Source organism: Leptodactylus fuscus, chromosome 5 (genome assembly GCF_031893055.1).
Source record: "Leptodactylus fuscus isolate aLepFus1 chromosome 5, aLepFus1.hap2, whole genome shotgun sequence".
NCBI lineage: Eukaryota > Metazoa > Chordata > Amphibia > Anura > Leptodactylidae > Leptodactylus > Leptodactylus fuscus.
The window spans coordinates 127,898,854-127,925,298 of record NC_134269.1 but is presented as its reverse complement, the minus strand read 5'-3'; the positions used below and the strand labels follow the sequence as shown (position 1 = coordinate 127,925,298).

At 39.3% G+C, this 26,445-nt stretch overlaps 1 protein-coding gene across 1 annotated transcript in view; it reads right to left on the bottom strand.

Moving 5' to 3' along the window:
• Positions 1-2,864: 2,864 nt before the first annotated feature.
• LOC142203487 (V-type proton ATPase subunit S1-like) overlaps positions 2,865-26,445 on the bottom strand; it is a 64,237-nt gene continuing 40,656 nt past the window's right edge. Inside the window, exons 6-10 of the mRNA XM_075274273.1 lie at positions 22,119-22,204; positions 12,731-12,969; positions 10,056-10,109; positions 7,347-7,590; positions 2,865-3,097 (exon numbers count right to left, since the gene is read on the bottom strand). Coding sequence (XP_075130374.1) covers positions 2,888-3,097; positions 7,347-7,590; positions 10,056-10,109; positions 12,731-12,969; positions 22,119-22,204 — 833 coding nt within the window. The 3' untranslated portion in view covers positions 2,865-2,887. The remainder of the gene's footprint in view (positions 3,098-7,346; positions 7,591-10,055; positions 10,110-12,730; positions 12,970-22,118; positions 22,205-26,445) is intronic.

Below are 26,445 nucleotides of genomic sequence, written 5' to 3'. Positions count from 1 at the left end.
GTTAGTGACTCAGCCTGCTTGACCTTCCCTCTGGATTTATTATTATTATTATTATTATTGTTTATTTATATAGCACCATTAATTCCATGGTGCTTTACATTTGGAGGTTTACACACTGTACACAAAATATACAGGTAAATATAAAACTAACAATGACCGACTGGCACAGTGGGGTAGAGGGCCCTGCCCACAAGGGCTTGCAGTCTATGAGGGAAGGGGGATGGAGACAGAAGGAGAGGGGGAGACAGTTCAGATGGCAGTGTGGTGATTATTGGTGTTATTGGAGGTTGTAGGCCTTCCTGAATAGGTGAGTCTTCAGGGCCTTCTTGAAGCCTTTGATTGTGGTGTGATCTTCACACTACAATAACCCTTCCCTGTCCTGCGCTGCCCTCACGCTGACGACCTGGATTGGGCAACTACGCTTTGGACTGATCATGGACTGAGTTTTATGAACAGAAGTAAACAAAGAATGACATCAGAGACCTAGAAAATTGTAATGAAATAACACAAAGTATATTGGAAAATTGTATAACTTTTCATTATACAAACAATAACATTTATTTATTACAATTTGAGATCCCTATAACCACACATTAAGGCATTGAAGTCGGATTTGCATTGAAGTCGGATTTCCTCATGCCTCATGGTAGCAAATCACATTTTTCTAAAATGGCTGCTGCACATGTTAGTACATGGGGCAAGGAACTTTGGGAACGTGGGATCACCCTCAATGCCATGCGTGTAGCCAATCAGCAGCCAGCAAGCCCTGTGATGTCACAGCCCTATAAATACCCTCCGCCATTTTAGGTTTAGACATTTTGCATTGTACGTAGTGCAGGGAGAGAAGTTAGCAAGCGCTAGAGAAAGTGTTAGAAACACAAAAAACTCTGCAGTTATCTATTATAAAGCAATTATCTGTTCATTTGATCTGAAAGTATGTCAGACAGAGAAGCCACAGGCCCTGCACATGGGAGGGGCACAGGTCGCAGCAGAGTAGAGGGGTGTGGCAGCAGGGGTCACTTTCAGAGGCCTGAGCTTACAGTATCAGATAGCGGTCATTTCTTGACCAGCAACCCAGTGGTTCTAGAATGGGTGACTCGATCATTTACTTCAACCCGAGCCACAGATTTTGTTAAGCTACTGGGGGAAGTGAATATGGCCATATGTCAAATAGCAGATAACTGTGTAAAAGGAGTGCACTCTTTCACGCTACATTAGGATCTTGGGCCTTTGCATGGTTCTTTATACCTGGCACTAACATTAACCTGTAAGGCTGAATTCACACTTAAGTTAGTTGGTCAGTTTTGGCCCCATAAGTGGGCCAAATAAGTGAAATGATGCCTGTCATGTGCATGTCACACTGTATTGTTTCACTATCACAGCAGACTCCCTTTGTGTGTTACTTCAAGACACAGTGTTCTATATCACTATATAGGCTCTCTGCAGCCAGGAAATAGCTGTTTTTTTACACTATTTGCTGCATATAAATTTGGATCGAATCAAATCTTTTTGGAAAATTCTTCGAAGCGGGGGGTTAGTGTTAACTCTTTCACTGGGTAATACTAAACCCCAACTTAGTAATGGCCACTGTTTGATTGACTGTGTCCATTACTAAGATGGTAATAAAGTAACACACACAGCAATTTGACCATTTTATTGAAATAAAAAATTGAAAAGAAACTTTGATCAATGAGTCCAATGATTCCAACATAATCCAAATGATCCAGAATAACCTAAAAGACAAAAAAAACTTCAGTTTTTATTCTGCAGCAGGGGACAGGATTGTGTCTCATCTCAAAGCTCCCATGCACCAGAATCCGCTAGTGCAGGGACTCTTAAAAACATATAAGAGTCCCTGCTTTAGCTATGTGACCTGGGTTACTCACAGTAAGACTGAAAGTAAGCCAATGAAGTGTTGTCACTTCTCGTTGAAGTGTGAGATAAAGCTGTGGGTAGTGGAAAGCAGTAGTTTATGGCCTTTTCATATTTTTTTTTAAAAAATAGATAGGCAATATTTAAGCAGCCTAAATGCTACCATAAGCCAAAACATCTTTTTTGCTTTGTTTTATTTTCTAGCCCACGTGATATCCTTCTTATTTAACTGTTATACGAATATCATACACGAATACATATAAAATATCGTATTTGTGATATGGGTTACAAATGTAGAAAATCACACATTTTAATAGATTTACAGTGTATGTTCATATGAGACTTACTTGATTTGCATAGCTTCTATACATGACTTTATATGCTGGCTTTAGTTAGCAAACACTTACGCAACTGTTACATAACCTACTTATGTTTCCAATTAACAATCTCACAACAACAGAATGCAATTAATTGCATAAATTACCTTCAATGCATAGAACTGTGAATGTAATAAAGATAGCAGAGTCACTGGATTGATTGAATTTATACATAAGGATGGGAAATAGGAAACTGTTGTATATGAATTATGTTCCTTTTTTAAAAAAAAACAATCCGTGTTTGAAGCCAAAACCAGATGTAGATCATAAAGGAAAGGAACGGGTAGAGGACAGGTAGTACTCTTTTTCAATTTACTCCTGGTTTTGGCTTCAAAAACTGCATCAAAAACCTGAATGTGTGTCCTTACCCTAACAGCTTTCCTAGTGCCTATTATATACCAACAGTCTCTGTTATCATCAAGTAGAAGGGAGTCTCTTTAAGTATACATTTTATAAGAATATATAAAGAAATCAGAAAATAATTGTTTCTATAATATTTATTAATTATACTTGTACAAGAATTTTCAATCGAGCTTGTTAGACTCATAATTGTCTTCTCAATTAATAATTAGCCACTTTGTTGTAGAAATAAATTACTAAGCGGAATTCCTTTATTTAAATAACACTAGCATAGAATCCTATTCTCCTTGAGGGACAGACAGTGGTTGGCTTTTAGGGTCATCAAATTTATCATTTGTTGTTAGCTGCATAATCATGAAAATTCCATATGACAGAATCCACAAGAGGATAACACAGGACACCAGTCCCATCCAGATCGCAGGGGTGAAGAAAGATGTGCAGTCACTTGCATAGGAGAAACGATTGTTCATGATGTTGAATCCTTGAATCTGCAATATATGTAAATATGTTCAATATGTATTATCATGCTGTAGGATAGTTTGTAGGTTACAAAAGGTCAATATATTCTAATTATGTAATTAGCATTAAAACAGATATGTAACCAATGTAAGTTTCTGATTTACTTCTTGAATACTGAAGAGCACATTTATTAATGTATTTGCATTCTACTCTGTTCTTACCTGCGGTGTAATATATTTATAATACATTTCCATCAGAATTAGGTGACATTTGCACAATGCACATAACTTTGTAAGAGGGGTGAAAAGTAGCGCAAAAATCCTAACAGCGAAAAGAAGTTCTGTCTGTACTCCAGATACAGGCTTGCATAGTAACCCTGCCATCATTAAAGCTGGTATCAACGTTAAAGAGGTCACTTCACAAAAAAGTGTATCACCAAGCCAAAAGAAAAATGATAAATGTCTTATCATTGGGAATCCAACATCTGGAACCCCCAGAAATCATAGGAATGAGTGCTTTCTCCATCAGTCACATAGAGGTACAAGCTGCTCCATTCACACAGGAGGCTCAGGGGCCCTTGTTCTCATAATAGTTGGAGGTCCCAGTGGTTGGAGACCTAGTAATCAGTAAAATGTATGTACTCCTTCAATAGTACTGACATATACTATGAAATAGGACGCATTGTTTGCTTGCCACCTTGTATTAACTGTTACAGTGAATGTCTCATGTATTAAATTCTGATTTAATTAATTGGGTGTTTGTAGAAAAAAGTTTGTGTTTTTTATGTTGTCGCCATTTAATAATTTTTTATATTTAAAACCTTTTTCTAGAGGCAGCCATATTTGATAGATACACTTCCTTCATGTTTGTCTGTATAGACAGTAAAGCATGGTGTGTGTTTATGGCGTGTATGACAACTCACAACATGGAGAAACATAGGTTGATGGATTCTTCTGCACCACTGTGGTTAGTTGCAGAAATTTTTGCTATATAATAAATAAAAATAATTTCCTACAAATTCAACTTCTTCCCTATCCACGGGGTCAGACCCCTACAATTAAGAGAACATGGGTGCTTTGCTCCCCCATCTGAATATAGCAGCAGTCACATGGATGCACCTCAGCTACCCCTCTATTATTAATTATGGGAGTGCCAGAGATAGATGTAGTGCAGTGCTCAGCTATCTCCTGAAATCACATAAAAATGAATGGATGAGGCACTCGTCTTTGCAAGGATTGGCGGGGATCCCAGCAAATGATCCCTTATGCTTTGAATAGGGGATAAGTCGAATTCATGAGCAAACTTCTTTAAGATTTATTAACTTTATATAAAACAGAGGATATATTGTATTATTACTAAGTGAAATCAGTAGACTGGAAAAATATGAATGTAAGCATATTAACTTACACTAATCCGGGACAAAAATGTGTTTCGAGTACATTTTGTACAGCCCACATAATTATTTTATTGTGAGAACAAATGATATTAATGCTTTGGGTGTTGTGATATCTAAGCTTATACAAGGTCAAGTGTTAGGTGTTGTAATAAAATATTTCATTTTAGATGTTTTCTTAAAACTATGTTTTCATTTTGTCTTTTTGCTCTAAACTTTGCAATTTATTTTGCTGCTTCAAATGATAAATTACATGGGCTGTATATGGAAGGCATATTTATATGGTTCTCATGTCTGGCATTAGTTTTAGAGACAAATATACAATAGTTGCTACTAGTAAATGGACACTATTGATTTTACTGATAGCACGATAGGCATGATGGTTGTTACAAGTCTAGAAGCTTGTAGTGCTATTTTTTTTGAGTACAGTGAGGCTGTATTATGTGAAACTATATATATTGTTATATCTAAGTGCCTGGCAGCAACATGATATGGGATGCATGAGGACCCCTGGAGGGCAGAATGAGAAGTAGAGGCAGCCGTGATCAGGTGTGGGGATCAGTAAGTAAGGCTGCGGCACGTGGCAAGAGTATTCGTTGGGCGACCCCAATGAGATAAATCTTGTGAGGTTCACATGGCAGGTTCCATTTTGGACCAAATATATATAGCTATTATACTGTGGGGTCTTATCAGAACCCAGAATACAATGAACGGTGGCTCAAAGAAGGTGGGTAGAGACTAGGGACAACTAGGGTTAAATTAAGGTTCATTTTGGTATTGTCCTTGTCAGGGTGGGAGTTATTATATGGGATTGAGGGTCAGAGGAAAAGGGGAAGTATAGGGACCATTGTCTCTCCTGGATATGAGCCTTCATTTATCTGCTTCCATTGTCAGATTTTGGTAAGACCTTTCCATATCTTGCATTGTAGTTATTGACCAATTTATTACACAATATCTCCACAGCTGTCAATTTATTATGTTTTTTTTTAAATGTTGGAGCCCATATATATTTTAATATGTATTAAAAAATGTTAAGTTTTATTTTATGTGCATCAGTGCTAACTTGCTTGATAATCTGGTGCAGTGTTGTGAACTCCCTCTTCACTGTGGCGTGTTCACACAAGTGCTCACTTTTTAGCTGTTTGTGGTCAGAAGAGGTGAGCAAACACAAAAAACAGTGTTACTCACCACTCCTGGGCTCTAGTGTGACTCCCTCCTGTTTTCAGTCTCTTTAGTGAAACAGCTGAAGAGCTGTGGGCCCAGGTATTGGACAATGCTTAATTGATAACCTATCCTGAGGATACGTCACCAATTATTTAAACTGGAAATCCCCTTTAAGTTTAAAAAGACTCTCCAGTCAGTAGCTCAAAAATGATATTCAACTTAATACTTACAGGTGATAGTTACCTACTGTTTATTTTCCTCAGTTCTTGTCACTGACCTGCTTTTATCTCAGCTCCATTTGGGCAGAGCTGCGATCTGTGAGTACAGTTACATACAGAGCCACAGGCATAACCTGAAGCATCTAGGCCCCAATGACAATCAGTATTAAGACCCATACTTATCTTGTCCCATTTAGAATAGTGGCATATTTTATTTAGCAAAAGGACTTTTTGGGCCCCTCAGGGTGCAGGGCTTGGTAACGACTGCTACCACTGCACCCCCTATAGCTACGCCTCACTACAGATATGATCTTCGTCTTAAAGGGAATCTATCATTGGCAAAAGTTATTTTTTAAATAAACAACATGCATTGTAGCTTTTATAAAGGCTTTTCCAGCAGCGCCTTCATTTTTAAGATGCATCTTGTAGATTTTGAATAAACTCATTTTTCTTCTTTTTTATCTGCAGCCTCTTCACTGAGCACAGGGGGCAAATACTTTAGCCACAGGTCAGAAGTACAAGAGCAGACTGCACATGCATGGGATTTCAAGCAAGGAGGTGGTCTGAGCGGCGGTAGAATGCTACTGACAACACTAGAATGAAGATTGGAGGAAGGCTCCACTATGAGAAGAGCACATAACAGTGGCTAGATGGGATACCAACAATGACGCGGATGTGCTCTGTGGGTAAAGTATACGCCCCTGTGCTGTCTGTGGAGGTGCAGATAAAGAAGAAAAGTGAGTTCATTCTAAGTTATGGGGATAACGTCTATCCTTAGGGAGAGACCACCTTCTCAGGTGTGTGGAGACTTATACAGCCATAGTTGCTCCACTGCAAGGGAACATGGGAAGAATATGGTGGTAAACAGGGAGACAGTGCCTCTGTTATGCTGCCCTCTATAGCAAGCACCCTGAACAACATGCCCGACTTCCCAGAAGTCTTCACTGCATAATGCAAGATTATAACCAAATAACCAAATAGCATAACAGAGGCACTGTCTCCCTGTTTACATCTTGGGAGACAGATTTGCATATTCTTCCCATGTTCATTCTAAGTCTAAAAGATGCATCTTAAAAATGAAGGTACGGCTGGATTAGCCTTTATAACGACTACAATACAAGGTATTTATTTAAAAAAAATGTTTTTGCCAAATATAGATTTCCTTTAAAACTGGTCTAGACAGCATCTCTATGGAGTCAGGCTAATCCTGAGATAAATACAACATAATATCCGTGTATATAACAAGATATTATCTACAGGAATGTTCACAGTTTATTGTTCCGTCCAAACAATAAACATTGATTAATGGGCATATACAGGAAGAAATGCATTGTCATGATGAACATCAAGGTAAAAAGTTCATAGTTGAATGACACGTTTACTACAGATAAGATTTATTACAGTATGTTGGTAAAAATGCATGTTCATATTATGCTTTAGTTGCCATGGTAAAAATTCATGTTCATAGTGTATTAGTTGAGATTGAAAATTAGGGATTCTCACCTGAAATTCAAAAATATCTATATCCCAGGATTTTGCTTCATCATTGGTAGGAACTAGTGTCTCACCATACGAAGAGCTTGTCCCTATTTGTTGGCAATGGTAGGAGTACTCTGCAGGTGTTGAGGCATACGTGGTCCTAAATGTAGCATTCCGAAACATATCTTGATTGGGAATTATCATCACAGATTCTAATTTGAACCAGTTTCTTGCAGAGCCAGCATAGAACATATTAGTCATATACAATCTAAACATGAAAGAAAATGAATATGTAAGTAGGATATATGGGAAAAAGTTATCGGTAAGTTGGGTATAAAGCTAAGGCCCTATGTAGCTAGCCACGGCCAAAAAGCTCAGCGAGAAAAAATGTGGCGGAAACATATTGCAGTTTTCCTGCAGCACCTTTCACAAGTTTGCAGACTTTCTGCTACAATTATACCTATATGGAAACGCCAGCAAGTCCGCTGCGGATGTCTGTCTGCAATGAGTGGATGGGATTAGTCAGAATCCCATCCACTTTGCGGGCACTGTAAAAAACAGCGCTTTTTGCCATAGCATTTCCACCTCAGTAAAATTGCAGCGTTCACGCTATGTGGGGCCACAGCTGGAATGTTGCAACCTTGTCATACAGCTGATTGATGGGGTTACAAAGAAAAATGTAGTGGGATTTAGTGTACACTAAAAATAACTTTTATTAATACCGCTAAAAGTATCACATTAGAAATCCATAAAACCACGTTCATGATTGGTGGTATGGGACAGAATGGAACTATGACCAACCAGGTGAACAGACTAAATGCTCGTGACTGCGCTACACTCTGCTATAAATTTATTCTAGACCTTCTAGTTTTGTATCTAGGCTGTTCCTCTGATGAGCTGATAAAATATAGTCAGCAGAAACGTCCCTTTTTCAAGTGATACACAATATGGAACACGACTGAAGCTGAGGGTTACAGCCTGCTTTGGTAGTGATCTCTGTTAGTGGGATGGTTCACTTCATGGTTCCATTTTAAGAGAGAAACAAGGGTCCAGTTGTGTTCCATATTGTATATCACTTGAAAAAGGGCGGCAACCCCGAAATGCTTGAATAAGCGTCGTGTGTTTCAATATCTGTTCTCAATAAAGCTTTTTATAATATAGAAGGTCAAGCGCAGTTTTTTTGGTCCCTTCTTTGTCCCACAAAAGGGGATCCCATTGGTCTGTTTTTTTCTATTTTGATAGTACTGACAACCCAAAGAGACAGGTTTTGTCTCTTGATGTCCAAGCCACGGCCATCCTGCACACCCCTGGTCTTATGTTGTCCTGAGAGTGTTGCTAAAGGAGAGTTGACAGAAAGAATTACCCGCTCACAGTACGTGTTGGAAACGTGCCAGGCACTGGGATCTCATGTGCCAATTTAGCATGCAGATACTGAAGGTAACTTCAACCACAGAGGTATGACAAGACATCATTGCTGGATTAGGAGTAAGCAAAGACCAGAGTGGTAGCCCTGGAGTGGTAGGGGATTGAACAGGGTAGTTATGTATGTTTGTTTTGTTTTTCTATCACATCTGTTACTTTTTAAAAAATATCTTGGACATCCCCTTTATTGTCCATGCTGTTTGCTTGTAGTGGAAGGTCATGTGAATGAACAAATGAATCTGCTGCACTGTTCTGCCTATTGAAAAGAATCTTAAGGCTGGGTCCCCACGTTGTGCAAACGCCAAAGGCAAACCGTAGTGTTTTATAGTCACTGTGTGGTAAAATATGTGCACTGGACATACTGCAGTATGTCAATTATACCTACAGAAACGCCGGCGGTTTCACTATAGGTTTAAAGAGGACCTTTCATCAGATTGGGCACAGGCAGTTCTATATACTGCTGGAAAGCTGACAGTGCGCTAAATTCAGCGCACTGTCGGTTTTCCCGATCTGTGACCTGGGTAAAGCGCTATCGGTCCTGGTACCGTAGCGCTTTACAGTCAGAAGGGCGTTTCTGACACTTAGCCAGGGACGCCCTTCTACCCAGCAGCGCCTATCGCGCTGTGCTCTAAGACTGGAGAGGAATGCCCCTTCCCCTCCTGATAATACTCATCTATGGACGAGCACTGTGAGCAGTGCTTTCCAGCAGTATACTGTATAGAACTGCCTGTGCCCAACCTGATGAAAGGTCCTCTTTAATGGAAGCAGAAAGTCCACAGAAGAAGCCTCTGTGAACTTTCTGTGAAAACTTATCGCAGGTTTTCCTGCAGCACTTTTCAAAGACTTTCTGCTTCAATTATACCGATGGGAAAACTGCCGGCACTTTTGTTGGTATAATTGACATGCTGTGATTTCCAGAAAAGTGACAGTTTTGGAAATTGTGTGTCCGTTGTGCATATTTTACTACACTGTACAGATGGGATTCACTAGAATCCCATCCACTACACCGTGACTGTAAATTCTGCATTTTAAAAGGTGAAATCCACGACAGACTAGACATTCAAATCCATTACATTGTCTTGTATGTGTGAACAGGCTTTAGAAAAGTCAATATATTTTATTGTATTAACATCTACACCAAATCCACCACATCTGAATATAGCCTAAATAGATGCTTATTACTTTTATTAATATGATACTTCTGCTGTTAAATCGAGTACAGCAAGTGGAATGAGCAAAGACTACAACATTGAACTGGTCAGACTACTGGGAAGGAAGAAATTTTCCTTTACAATTCAGATTTTGCCTTACCTTACTTCAATGCTGCTGACTGGATTCCCAGGAAATGAATACACCAATGACAATCTAAAATAACAAATATAAATTTATTCTACAAAGGAAGTTCACAAGTTATGCTGAATGTGGTAAAAGAAGTATACAGAACAAGAAACAAAGCAGTAAGATAAGTACATTGACATGATGGTTTTGACCTTTTTGGTACATTTTCACTTTTTTTTTCATTATGCTTAAATTCAGAAAGTTGCCATTGGGATGAATTGTTATGTCCGCAGCCTTTAGATCAGAAAATGCCTAGAGTGCGACTTCAGTTTGTATATTGTTATATATATTTATTTGTCCTCTACTAAACTCTGACAAGTCTTGGAGGATAAATGGAAGTTGACATAAAATCACAGAGCACAGTAGTAATGGGGGTATTAACTTATTCTGTGTAGTCATAAGGTACCGTCGCATTTTATGAACAGTGTCCTACATTACTACTTGCTGCAAGACCTTGGGAAGCAGGTCAGTAAACATAAAGACTAGAGATGAGCGAACACTAAAATGTTCGAGGTTCGAAATTCGATTCGAACAGCCGCTCACTGTTCGAGTGTTCGAATGGGTTTCGAACCCCATTATAGTCTATGGGGAACATAAACTCGTTAAGGGGGAAACCCAAATCCGTGTCTGGAGGGTCACCAAGTCCACTATGACACCCCAGGAAATGATACCAACACCCTGGAATGACACTGGGACAGCAGGGGAAGCATGTCTGGGGGCATAAAAGTCACTTTATTTCATGGAAATCCCTGTCAGTTTGCGATTTTCGCAAGCTAACTTTTCCCTATAGAAATGCATTGGCCAGAGTACGGAACTCGACCAATCAGCGCTGGCTCTGCTGGAGGAGGCGGAGTCTAAGATCGCTCCACACCAGTCTCCATTCAGGTCCGACCTTAGACTCCGCCTCCTCCGGCAGAGCCAGCGCTGATTGGCCGAAGGCTGGCCAATGCATTCCTATGCGAATGCAGAGACTTAGCAGTGCTGAGTCAGTTTTGCTCAACTACACATCTGATGCACACTCGGCACTGCTACATCAGATGTAGCAATCTGATGTAGCAGAGCCGAGGGTGCACTAGAACCCCTGTGCAAACTCAGTTCACGCTAATAGAATGCATTGGCCAGCGCTGATTGGCCAATGCATTCTATTAGCCCGATGAAGTAGAGCTGAATGTGTGTGTTAAGCACACACATTCAGCACTGCTTCATCACGCCAATACAATGCATTAGCCAGTGCTGATTGGCCAGAGTACGGAATTCGGCCAATCAGCGCTGGCTCTGCTGGAGGAGGCGGAGTCTAAGGTCGGACCTGAATGGAGACTGGTGTGGAGCGATCTTAGACTCCGCCTCCTCCAGCAGAGCCAGCGCTGATTGGCCGAAGTCCGTACTCTGGCCAATCAGCGCTGGCCAATGCATTCTATTAGCCCGATGAAGTAGAGCTGAATGTGTGTGCTAAGCACACACATTCAGCACTGCTTCATCACGCCAATACAATGCATTAGCCAGTGCTGATTGGCCAGAGTACGGAATTCGGCCAATCAGCGCTGGCTCTGCTGGAGGAGGCGGAGTCTAAGGTCGGACCTGAATGGAGACTGGTGTGGAGCGATCTTAGACTCCGCCTCCTCCAGCAGAGCCAGCGCTGATTGGCCGAATTCCGTACTCTGGCCAATCAGCGCTGGCCAATGCATTCTATTAGCCCGATGAAGTAGAGCTGAATGTGTGTGCTTAGCACACACATTCAGCTCTACTTCATCGGGCTAATAGAATGCATTGGCCAATCAGCGCTGGCCAATGCATTCTATTAGCTTGATGAAGCAGAGTGTGCACAAGGGTTCAAGCGCACCCTCGGCTCTCCTACATCAGAGCCGAGGGTGCGCTTGAACCCTTGTGCAGCCTCAGCTCTGCTACATCAGAGCCGAGGGTGCGCTTGAACCCTTGTGCACACTCTGCTTCATCAAGCTAATAGAATGCATTGGCCAGCACTGATTGGCCAGAGTACGGAATTCGGCCAATCAGCGCTGGCCAATGCATCCCTATGGGAAAAAGTTTATCTCACAAAAATCACAATTACACACCCGATAGAGCCCCAAAAAGTTATTTTTAATAACATTCCCCCCTAAATAAAGGTTATCCCTAGCTATCCCTGCCTGTACAGCTATCCCTGTCTCATAGTCACAAAGTTCACATTCTCATATGACCCGGATTTGAAATCCACTATTCGTCTAAAATGGAGGTCACCTGATTTCGGCAGCCAATGACTTTTTCCAATTTTTTTCAATGCCCCCGGTGTCGTAGTTCCTGTCCCACCTCCCCTGCGCTGTTATTGGTGCAAAAAAGGCGCCAGGGAAGGTGGGAGGGGAATCGAATTTTGGCGCACTTTACCACGCGGTGTTCGATTCGATTCGAACATGGCGAACACCCTGATATCCGATCGAACATGTGTTCGATAGAACACTGTTCGCTCATCTCTAATAAAGACCTCAAGCTGGTAGAATTCATGTAGAGTCGTATTTCTAATATACAAAAAAAAAAAAAGCAAAATAGTTTCAAAATTAGCATTCTCTTCTAGTATCATAGCAAAATACATATACACTTGTGGCATTTATAGCTAGTTTAAAATGCAATGTTATTTAGCACACATAGATACTTACGTGGTGTTGGTATCAGAGCATTCGGACAAACTGGTGTTTACTGAGAAGAGCTCAAATGTGGCATTTGTCAGATCAAATGGCTTGGTCTTGTTAGCTGTGAGTAAAAACTTCTGAGCATAAATCAAGATACAAGTGACGTCCGACGCATTTGTCACATTCAATGGAGTAGAAGCCATTGCAGTATCAGTTGCTAGAAGCTCTCTTCCATTTTTATAAACCATGTCAAAACTCTTAACAACCTATGATATGAAACAAAGAACAAACATTTCCCATCAGGCGGACAAATCATATACTCACTGACAACATCTCACCTATGTATAAAACAAAACTATATTTGCAGTAGCAATTCTGAGCTCAGTGGGGCATATTTATTGATAGAAGTCTGACGCTTTTTTGTCAAATTTATTTATTTACTAGTAGAATACCTGTGGCTTCGCTCGCGGAAAATATGTTAAATTGTTGGTTATGCTAAAGTAAAATTTTCAGTGTCACACTAAAATTGACATTTTCAGAGCTACAGTAAATCTTTTTTTCCACTTTAAATGTTTATTATTTTGTCATTTTACTAATTTGTCGTAACATTGATGTGAACAACAACTTTTTTTTTTCATTTCAACATTTTTAGATATTCAATACATATTATGTAGTATAAAATATTACAACTATTTTTGAGCTTTTTTTTTTTCAAAGAAAACGGCAAAAGAAGGGGAGGATCCAGCCGAAGATAGAGGCGTCACTGGAGTGTGTTCCCCATGCGGACTCTCCCGAATAGATTACCAACGCAGATGTGAACTAGGCCTTAAGCACATATGGCTAAGGGGTGTGTGAGGTCTAATTATTAATTTTAGCTGCTCTGTTTACATTTGATTGGCTGTTACCACATATATACGCTTTCATGTAAGATTGGTAGGTTAGACCCTCAGGGGAGGCTGGACAAAACACGTGTTGGGGATCATATTTCTATCATCAGTATAATTTTTTCCCTTCTACCCACTTTGCTTACGGTTTCTAGTGGGGTATGTGTCCTGGGTATAGGGGAAAGGGAGCACCAAAATGCTATGAGGCACTTATAGTTGGCGTAAGTAAAATGTCATGGAAAGGGTAGATGGTAGAAGGTTTACATGTAATAGGTAATATTTATGCTATATGGAATAAAAGTGAATACATTTCTCCAGCTTATGTACTTGAATAACCTGGAAAAGGTAATATTGTAACTGAATTTCATGAGTTAATTCAAGGTTAATTCTTGCTAGTCACCATTTCACCTGTCTTACACTATACCAGTCCATCTATCACAGAATAACCACAATCTTAGTGGCACATGAGGTCACAGACATTGAACACTAACTTCCAACACGGCATTTTGGCAAATGTGAAACAATGGCTTTGTGCTGACGGAGTACCTCAAAAGACCTGTACGAAGCAAAAAGCTTAAGAAATTATAAAACCAATGTGGATAGAACTTTAACTAATTCTTACAACACAACTACTATTCTAATGATTACAAAGAGAGGCACGCTATATGTGTCATCACAGAGTTTTGTGTATGCAGCAGTATTACTTAGTACAATATGTTTGAAGTATAAGGTATTTATCACAATGTTTCTGGTACATTGGTATGTTGCTGATGCATTAATATTAAAGGTAAGCTGTGACTTATACACATGTGCAATGAAGTGGGATGTACTATCCTTGGCTTTAACAGTGCAATGCTCATTTACCTGGAACTGCCAGACCATGAAACTTTCTGATCAGTCAAATAAAGATAATAAAGATTTTGTATATTGTACAATAGATTTTGTATATACCAGATTTATCCTTTGTATATAAATACTAGACTAACACTGTATTCACATGACTGAGCTAAAACTCAGGCATTTACAGTGCAAGATCCATGCAGCCCCCATTTTTCCCATAAACCCATTCACCTCTATGGATGAATTTGGTCAATGATACCACCCCAATAGTTATATCAAAGAAAAATAGGTCATGCTCTACTTTTTCATGGCTCTTACGCAGCACACAACCAATGTACATTGTCGTATGAAGAGGCTCTGATGCAGATATAAAGAATAATTCTGTCACTATACACTACACCCTGACTCAAGTATTAGCATACAGCAACATGGTTCCAACTGATTTACTGAAATAACATAAAAAGAGAAATGCCAACATAAAAAGAGCAAACTTTTACAGCCAGTTCACACGGAGTTAACGGGCGCGCATTCTGGCACGTATACACGTCAGAATGTGAGCGCTCAAAACAGAATCACATTCATTTCAATGGGTCGTTACAGGTGCAAAATTACGCGCGCAAAATTATGCGTGTTATACGCTTGTAACGACCCATTGAAATGAATGTGATTATGTTTTGAGCGCTCACATTCTGACTCGTGTATACCTGCCAGAATGCGCACCCGTTACCTCCGTGTGAACTAGCCCTTACTTAGCAATCTGTTTATGCTTACATTTGCATTAAGGTGCTGTTGGTTACCAACATAATGGGAATGGTACGTAGATCAAACAATGTTCTGACACTAGAGGGAAAAATATCTGTATACTGGACCCCATTACTTACTGTATAAAAACAAGACATCCATCACAGGTGACTTAGACAAACATGATACTATCAAGACGATGCAAAATGTGACACTAGAATGGTGCACCCCACATGTATCATTATATATATATATATATATATATATATATATATATATATATATATACAGTATATCTACATCTATATATATCTGTCCACAGCTATCTATATCTACAATATATATATATATATATATATATATATATATATATATATATGTATATATATATATATCAGGTATCAGTACCTTTTAAAAATCTGTCCTATTTGTATTTTGTAATACGAAAGTATTGTCTTTCATGATGAGTTTCCTGCGTCATGCCTACTGCATTACTACACTAAGAAGTGGGCGAAATGCTAGACGGTGAAATGTTAAGAAGGTAAATGGTATCACCTAACTCCTCTCCTCTAGCACTGGGCACAGATTACGTCAACATAGTTTTGTCTTGTGGCTTGTTTTATTTTGTCTCGTAATGGTAGGTGAAAGAGATTTTCCAATGACCCCTGTCATGTGTTGCCTTTCCTTTAGCCTATTTAGCTAATAAAAAACCCAAGACAGCTATTACTTTACTATAGGAATTTCCTCCATTAACTTGTTAAACTAAATTGTCACATGCAGCATAGCAGCTCCACAGACAAGAAGAACACATGGAGATGCAGAGAGCGCGGAAAAACCATATCACATACTGATTCTTAAAGGATGATCTAAATTCACATATTCTTAAATATAATGGGGAAGCCTAAAAGTTGTTGAAGAAAGAATTCATGCTGGAGAAGATGCTTATAAGGAGGGCTTTAGGAGATTAGCACAATGAGCCAGTAAGGGCACAAGTCATTCTTTATACTGACAGATGCTGCACAAACCAAGAGTAGGATACATTGAAGAATCTGGTAACAAAACCATGATATTAGGGATTATTAGTGATAATGGAGATTGGTTGGCAATTTGTAAATAACAGTAAGCATTCATTCTGTCTGAGGCAACTCTTGTGACACCAATATACTGAATACTAAGACAACTCTAAGGGTGAATTCACACTGAGTAAACGCTAGCTTATTCTGAACGTAAAACACGTTCAGAATAAGCGGCGTCTAAAGCAGCTCCATTCATTTCTATGGGAGCGGGGATACGAGCGCTCCCCATAGAAATGAATGGGCTGCTTCTTTCACTCCGTGCAGTCCCATTGAAGTGAATGGGGAGTGCCGGCGTGTACGCTCCGGCATGAGCAGAGCTTGCCGTATACGCCGGCACTCCCCATTCACTTCAATGGGACTGCACGGAGTGAAAGAAGCAGCCCATTCATTTCTATGGGGAGCGCTCGTATCCCCGCTCCCATAGAAATGAACGGAGCTGCTTTAGACGCCGCTTATTCTGAACGTGTTTTACGTTCAGAATAAGCTAGCGTTTACTCAGTGTGAATGCACCCTAAGGGTCTAATAATAATGGTATCTTGAAATGATGTTCTAATAACCAGTGCCGTGATGATCAACCTAAGCGAACTGGAAGGGCTAAGGTTGCAGTTCATTGGTATAAAAAGTAAACATGATGTAAAAATGAAGTTATAGAAACATCTAATGCCACTTCATCGAGAACTTGGAGGCCATGCTGATCTCCATAGACCACTAAGACAAGGTGACTAATAATAAGATAAGATAATCCTTTAATACTACACTTATGTAAGAGTAGAGTGCACCAGTGGTAAGAAGACTGTATGAAGGAATAGAAGCAATGAGAGTGATAACTAACAAGGTACAATATGTCACTGTTATGTGAGGTCAGCTCTGAGTTTTCAATCTTTTCCAGAAGAAGTCTTTACTATGTTCAGTCATATCTACAAAAAAGCTTCAAATTCCAATAAATTTACCCCCTGCACCTTATAAAAGAACATCTATAGATACAAAATATAAGTGAGGATCTTGTCACCCTGAAATAGCTGCTTGTGGATCATATTCAACTGCACAAGATACATAAACTATATCTCATAGGTTTCATGTCCTTTAAAGATGGCACCTCCAATAGTCTGTATCATTCACCTTGTATAAATATAAATATTCCATTAAAGTTTCTAAACCCTCTTAGGTAACTATAGTGCTGAAGGCATACATAATCTTTCTCAACTTACACCCACTGTCTAAATGCATTTCCTAAGATTTCTGGGTAATATCAGAATTGTTACGCATAGTTTGTAATAGTTTGCTATTAGGATAAAACATCATATAAAAGTACAAAGTATATGAAAATCATGTTAGAAGTTTGGATTCATTTTAGGACGTTGAAACACTGCAAAAGTATGCTAACAACTAGAGAAAAAAATGCTTAACTATGTCTGGGCAATGATTTCTAAAGCAAAATGCATTTTCTGGGTATATGTACGGTACTGCCAAACAGCTAAAAGCTTTATCATTGCCTTGCCGGTTATACAACACTGTGAATGTTCTACTTCGCTGAGGTACTGGGGCATGTGAAGTAATGATGGAAAATAGATTGTGATTTCATTTCAGATACATCACATTCTACCTGGAGATATAGACAAATGTGCTCATTTCTGCTCAGCCTGCCATAAGGAATAAAGTGACGCCAGGCCATACTCATACTGTGGCAGGTTTATACTTTTATGCCAAAATACTTCTACCTAATTGCAAAAAATCAAGTATTCACTAATAAATACATCAGCCATTAGTAACTTAATATAACCTTAAAAGTGTTTCTAAGAATTTAGAGATAACCTAGATAGACAGCACCACTATAGGTTTTCTTAGTAAACTTGATATGAGAAGCAGTGCTAATGTATTACTACTGTAAAAGAGTTTAATGATTATAAAAATGGTGGAGAAAAGTAGTCAGTGTTCCACTCCGGTTATTTACCTATAGAATACTGGAAATGGTAACTATCTATAACACGTACTACCCATTAGATGACTGGTTGGAACCAGACTAATGCAGCCAAACCCGATTCTGATTACTGTTTTCACAGAGTGCAAAGTTCTCCATAGTTTCCGATGTCGTAGACAAAATAACTAGGAATTTTTTTTTTAGGTTCAGATACTACATCATTGCTCTTCAAGCTAAGCTATCCTACGTATGGGTACAGAATTACGGCTGACAAAGTGAAAAGCCTGTAGTCTGTTGCTGAGGACCATCATGATCAAACAGTTCAGCAAACCAAATCATGGTGAGGCTCAGAGTAAGTGGCTGAGTTGACTAAGATGAATATTTATGGCAAGATCAGGGTACCACTTGACTTTCTGTATCTCCAATAGAGCTTAACTTCTTCCTGACATCCGCCATACATTGTACAGCTGATGTAAGATGGCGCCCACTGAGTTTTACACAGCAGAGATCCACTGGCAATTCCTACAATAAGAGTCTTCTCTGACCCTTCAAGTCCCCAATTTATAAAAAAAAAAAAAAAAAAAAGTTATGGGTTTCAGAATACAGTATAATACTCTAATAATAATTATAATAAATAATTTATATAAAAATATAATAATAGTATAATACTCTAAATTTTTTGAAATTTTCAATGTTTGATTTTCTTTTTAAAGGTATTAAAGCAAGACAAAAACTAGCCAAATTTAGTACTGCCATGATCATACTGACCTGAAGAATATAGGCAACATGAATTTTTTGCTGCACAGTGAATGCTATAAAAAATAAAGTCCATTAGAAAATGGTACAAATGCATTTTTCTTTCTGATTCCACCCATTCTGAAAATTATGCCAGCTTCCTAATACATCATATGAAATATTAAGCAAAGTGCAGTTTTGCCACAAAACATAAGCCCTCACACAGCTCTGTGAAGAGAAAATTCTAAATGTTATGGCTAAGGTGTGAATGGGTTAATGGTGTTTAATAGTGAGTGAATGTGCACAACAATGTAAGATTCGTCGTCACCTACAGCAGTTCCCTTTACCATGTCCTAATTGTGGATTATGGTACTCAGTTACAGGTATAACAACCATGCAAACCACATCAATGAAGTACAAATCAGTCACCGGAGGATTAGAGGAACCAGATGCTGAGGGGAGCAGAAGAAGGAGATCACTCAGCAATGGAGACAATGACAGATGTATGGCATACAAGCAGATTGTGGATGAAATGACAGTGAACAGAAGAAAAACAATATTGAACTGTCCCTTTGTGAAATTAACCCAGAAACCAGCCAAAATAAACCCACAGTACAACAACTGACCAAACGCAAGCTAAACTCTGTGGAACTACAAATCCCAGAATATCCAAAGCAGGGCATAGCAGCAGCCCAAACAAAGTAGTAACTAAGAATAAGAAGCATTAGAGGGACGTCTGTTGTTCATCAAAGAATTCAGATTTGAAGTCAACCAGTCAACTCTACATTGGGAACCTGGGATGGAGCAACCCTATTGTCAGAAGGCCCAGTTTTGGCCCAGCAGTCAAACCTCCAATGTTAAGAGTAAGACATTTAAGGGTTCACCAACCTTCATCACTTCAGCCATTGAGAAACTACAACTCCCAGCATGCATACTGACTTTTCTGCTTTGACTGAATTTAAGACAAAGCTAGCATGTCAAAATGGAGTAGTACAATGCACATGTGAATTAACCCCAAAACCATGTCTATGGTCCGGCACCTTATCATAGATATTCGTGGTATCTTATCCTGAGCTGCCATTTTAATTCCTTTCCCTATGTGGTTGATATCTGAGCTGCATTGTTTGGGACATTTTTAATGTTGCTATGGTATCCCATTTTTTTTTTTTGAGGAAGAAACCTATAGTTAAAGGGAATTTGTTACCAAAAATGGGCTATTTTTTAAAGCAGGTTTTTTTATAAGAAGCAAATATTTAAGAATTGTTGATGATTTATTTAATTTTTCATGTCACTGTCTATATATTTGAAAATAAAGGAGAATACCCTGCTATTTTCACTCTGTGCACTAAAGCCTGACTGTAGCCTTACATTTGCGACATCATTTACATCACACACATGACTGACAGGATCACATTAGAACTTCACACCTCTACATGCTACATGTTGTTAACAGAGCAATGAAGAAGCTCAGGTAAGGGGCCTACCAAAGGATTCACAGGTTCTCCAGTGGGCCCCTGACCTAGGCGGGCTAGTGGACCTCAAGTCCCCCAACAGTGGTGCATGGCACAGTACATACTATTTACAGATAGAAAGTGTACAGCATCTCACACAGTCTTCGCTCCTATATAATAAACTGGGTAGACTATTTAACAAACTACTCAGTTTAGATAGATGTATATGCATTGAGTAGCAAAGATAACAGATAGGTTGAGCAGAATCCTCCCTCCTGGGCCCCATGTCCTTACCGTCACTGAAGGGATCCCATTACAGAGATGAGACCCTAGTCTAAGACAAGAGTGAGTCATTTGGCTGAGGGGCCCACAGGACAGATATAGTCCAAAGTTGAGGACTAGGCAGCACATTAAGGGCTCGTTCACATCTGCGTACTCCTCTCCGTTGTGCAGGTTTCCGTTTCCTGCATAAAACAGAGCAGGAGACGGAAACCTGCAGGAGACTTTCTCACCCATTCATTTGAATGGGTGAGAAAGCTGTCCGGCCGTGAGCGGCGGTGAGCGTTTTGCGCTCTCCGCCGCGAAACCGGGTTTTATAATCCGGACACAGAGTCGGACATGCAGTACTCTGTGTCCGGATTAAAAAATCCGGTTTCTCGGCGGAGAGCGAAAACCCTCACTGCCGCTCACGGCCGGACCCGGTCTGTGCTTTGCGTCTTCTGGCATGCAGAAGACGGAAAGCACAGAACGGAAAGAAGAACGCAGGTGTGAACCTAGCGTAATACTGAATATATGTGTGTCAGTGCTAATTTGGGGACTTGGGAATGGGAGGCAAGTAATATTTGCAATTTGCTGTGCAGCAGGCCCCCCACTGGTGGGCCCTGGAACCCCAGTCTGACACTGGCAAACAAGATTGGGGGAAAGGAGAAACAGGCCTGCTGAATTCTACATGGCTGATTTTTTTGTTCTCAGTTAAAATAAGCGCACTCAGCCAGGTCAGGAGGGTAATTGTCGACTAAACTAGCTGTTTGGCTGACATCTGTTGAAGGTACGGCCACTTTTAGATGTATATGCTTTATATTTATAGCAACACTTAATTCTAGGCAACTATTCAATCTCTTGTCTATATAGCTCTATACTGGATTACTATGCACATATTTATGTCATTGTGTAAATATTCTCAAATGGTATCTTAGGGCTCTTTTCACATACTATAGTGACTAGGGGGATTCCCTGCATAAAATCTCATTTCAGATGCTATTATAAATCAAAGGTGTACTCCTCTCAGACTGGTGTTGAATAATTTGTACTGAGCTGTCACACGTCCCAGTGTAATTTGGAGCAGGAATAATATATCAACCCATCCTCTCACAAATCTCAAACCATCAATTTATTAGCTTCATATATTGGCAAGAATGATATTCTAATGTGTAGACAACCAACGGCATTCATCAAGTTCTTATTATCTGCTCTGGACATTTCAGAAATGACATGCTAAAGCCATCTTACTTGGAAAATGTAAAAATGTTGATCTGTAATATCTCTTGAAATAAAAAAATATATATATCGTATAAAATGCCTGCAATATTGTTTAAACTGATCCAAAGTGGAGAACTGGTAAGCCATTGAAAAGAAAATTGAATTTGCAAAGTACCATCCAAATATGTTTGCAAATATGAATATCTAATACCATATCTAGTCTGATTTTAAATATAGCAATATGCTTCAGGGTACTATTTGCAGAGGCTTGGATATAAGCTTTTTATTTACTTTGGATGGCTTCTTTCCTGTGTAAATTGCAGTAAAGTGAAATCCTCTGTTTTTCAGTTCCTGTGTAATCCTTCCAATGTGTTTATCTGTAAATGAAAGAGATATTAGTGGGTATGTGTGGCCAGTTCTGGGCTATAATAAACATCTGAGAGTCTAGTTTCTAAGATAAGCTAAATCACTTTACCAAGCACCAATATTTAGCAAATATTTGGAAAATTATTTAGTTTTCTTTGTGACTTTAATAGATAATGCTGTTCTAAAATATAATTATAATAATAATAATAATAATAATAATAATAACTATTATTATTATTATTAATTATTATTATTATTATTATTATTATTATTATTATTATAAGAAGAAGAATATTCTCAGGCAAAATTTGAAGCTGAAATTGGAACCCTCATCTATTTTGTTCAAGTTAGTCTATATGTAGAGGGACCTTTGGACTTCAGATATTACAGCTGCTACCTCTGCACCCACTGTAGCCATGGGAGGCCACACCTTTCCATTCCCTTTAGAAGTGGGGAGGATAATATAAAATTGTAAAAATTATCCTTTTATGCCATAAAAATGTCATAGTGGAATGACAAGTATAATTATTGGCATCATATGTGCGGTTTGTTATAATAGCTAATCATTTTTCCATTATAATATCACAATATAAATGGCATTCTAGATTTATGACATATTCACTTTACCTCTAGTTAAAGGGATTCTATCATTAGAATCCTGTTTTAAGCTAAACCCACATTGGAATAACCTTAAGAAAGGCTATTCTTCCCCTACCTTGAAGTCTTCTCCACACCGCCTTTTCTTAGATATCCCGGTTTTCGTCCATAGGCTAATTAGTTGTCTCGTAGCACTGGGGACGGTCCCCAGCGCTCAAAAAGCACTGCGGGCGTCCCCTGTGCTGCGAGAAAACTATCCAGTGCCACCTTCTTCATGGTCTCTGCCTGTGCCTCTTCTTCCTTGTCCCATCACATCGTCTTCAAAAAGCTCTGACTGGGCATGTCTGTAATGATTCGGCCACAGGAAACTGGCCAACAGACAGGCGCAGCAGGGCAGTCGGCCATTTTCCTGTAGCTGAACAGGAAAGAGAAGGCAGAGGCGGCAAACAGAAGAAGGCAGCACTGGATAGTTTTCTCGCAGCACTGGTCCATATTATGCTAAATTAGCATATGGACGGAAATTGAGATATCTAAGGAACGGCGGCGCAGAGAAGACATCTAAAGGCTTTCTTAAGGCTATTCCTGCGTGGGTTTAGTTAAAAATGAGATTCTAATGAGAGAATCCCTTTAAATCATAAAAAGATAGGATTTGCTAGACAAACAGTTGTATCTAGTAATTTTCCTTTTGTGTGCACTAGTACTATGAGGTATAGGGGTTGTGAATATATATCTTAGGATGGTTTACTAGGTTATTGCTTTTCTCAAAGGTATTTTCCCATTAACATAACCATTTATAAATCTATGGACAAATAAAAGTTAAACATTTTCGCAAATATAAATAACTAAAAATTTTGCAGAGTTTTAAAAAAGAAAGATTTTCTCTATAATCATGTTAGTATTATAAAAATTGAGAGACCTCAGTAGTTGGTACAAAGATACATGTTAGTATTATCAGTCTTTTGTTTTCATCAGTTGCCAAAGGATACAGCCATGGATACAGGAACTCACTTTGATCTGGGACTTCTAAGCTCAGCCATGATTTCCTTATTGTGGACAGGTTGTCATGCAGAGACACTATTTACACAAGAAGATAACCCAAACACAATTGGGAAATCAGATTGGGGTTTCTAACAAGGGCCAGACAATAGAAAGTTTGTGCGTTCATGATTGTATTCATTGGCAACCTATCAAGACAAGAGTGTCACCACAGTGATTAGAGAAAATCTTTAAAGCTGTGTAGCAGACCGCAACCAAAAAGCGCTGCAGGAAAAACCGCGGCAGAAACCACAGTGGAAAGTTTTCCTCTGTGGACTTTCTGCTTCAGTTATACCTGTATAGAAACCACCAGTGTTTCCGTAGGTATACTTGACATGCTCCTATTTTCAAAAACAGTTTTGGAAATCACAGCATTTCCGCAGCAGGAATTTTTCTACAGTGTGTGGATTGGATTCGCTAGAATCTGTAAAACACTGCAATTTTTGCCACAGTGTTTCTTCCGCAGCTAAACCACAGCGTTTACTCCACATCTGGCTTCAGCCTAAAACACTGCAATATTTTTACTTATTTATCTTTAAATACATATTTAACTTGTAACTGTCTACAGATTTAAGTTTTGGGATACCCCTTTAAGCCAGGGCCCCACATGGCGTAAATGCTGTGGTTTGGCCGCGAAGGAAACGTTGCAGAAAAAAAAAATAGCGTTTTAGGCTAAGGCCCCACGGGCTGTAATCGCAGCGCTAAAGCACTGCTGAAAGAACCGCTGCGTGATCGCATTGCGGTTCTTTCCGCAGCGCTTTGAAGAGAAAGTTCATGGAGCTTTCCTCCGCGGACTTTCTCTTCCCATTATATCTACGGGTAAGCCGCCAGCATTTCCGGAGATATAATTGACATGTTGTGATTTGCAAAGCCGCAACAGCTTTGCAAATCGCAGCGTGTCCGCACTGCGTTTTTTCCGCAAAGTGGGCATGGGATTTGCATGAATCCCATCCCCTTTGCTTGCACTGTAAAATGCTGCGATTTTTCCCGCAACGTTTCCGCCGCGGGAAAATCACGGCGTTTATGTCCCGTGGGGCCCCGGCCTTACAGTCACTGCATAGTGGATGGAATTTTAGTGAATTCCAGAAAAATACACACAGCAGAAACTCTGTGATTTCCAAAACCGTTGTGGTTTTGGAAATCGTAGCATGTCAATTATAACTATGGAAATGCTGGTGGTTTGCCTATAAGTATAATGGAATCAGAAAGTCCACAGAGGAAACCTGTGTTACCGCCACGTTTTTCCCCCGCAGTGCTTTTTTGCTGTGGTCCACTACATGGGACCTTAGCCTTAAACAATCTTACCCTTGGTTCACATCTTTGGTATTCCGTTTGGGGAGTCTACTACTGAATGCATTGGCAAGCGCTGTGCACTGAAAGTACATTGTGAAGTACTTTCCTAGTCACATGTTCACTGCGGAGATCTGGCGGCAAGCACATGGACCCAATTATAGTCTATGGGGATCCATGTGCTTTCACTGCACTGCACTGAACGGATTACCTATGCAGATGTGAACGAGGCCTAAGTCATACTGGAATTACCATGGCATTTAGCTAATTGATGCAGGTCCAGCTTCCAATATTGCTCATGGGCACCATCACCGGTGCTGGTTATGCCACTTGGTATTTTGTGAACAGATTGGTGGCATTGTGGTCCATTCATAGTATACAGTAATTTTCTAGGAAAGTCATAAGAATTCAATTTTGTCAAAGTCATGCAGGGCTATTATTTATAAGTACTCTGGTGGCTACGTTGTAACAGGGAATTGGTTGTAATGCAATACTTAAATATTTAAAAGGGCCCAATAATAGCGGTGACAGACTCAAGTACTATTTTAATATTATTTTAATCCATACAGGTCTTCAGGCGGAATCAGCCACAAACTGGCTAATTATTTGCAATAATACCTAGAGAATTAAATCATGCAGACACCATCAATATTATAAGAATGAATATAAGCAATTGCAGAAGGGATTTATTAATGTCAGACACATTAGGAGTTCAATTCACAAGTAAATATGCATGTAGCTAAAGTTGGGCTAGTTAGAATTGTAACACTTTGCTACTAGTCTCATTTATTTAATATCACTTCTATTTTTGTTCTCCTCTTGCTAATCCTGAGTATAAATACTATGAAGCACGTTCCAATCATATGTGTCTTCTCATTAAAGCTTTTGGATGCCCTTAGAGACAATGATACATTATTTAGCATCCTATGGAAAAAGGCGACAACTGTATCTATAGCTACTGAGAATGTCACCGACCTTTGTTTTTCAGCAAAGAGCAATCTCACTTTTTCTTTTTCAAAAGACTTGTATGTTGTCATTTGTATACAGAGAAGGACAACAATAGTTACTTTCACCACAGTTTGATAAATAGCTTGACATTTTCCTGCACGGTATATATATATATATATATATATATATATATATATATATATGTTATGTAATGTGGCTGGTTTCCTGGAGCTGGAAGAGAAGAGCAGGTTCCACTCCATAAAGCAGGACAGTCCAGGGTTTGACTTGCTCAATGAACCTCATTACACTCATAAGATGTCAGCTGGGAGGACTCCTGAAGAGATATGACTGACTCTGAGGAATGCAGATTGAGCCAAAGATC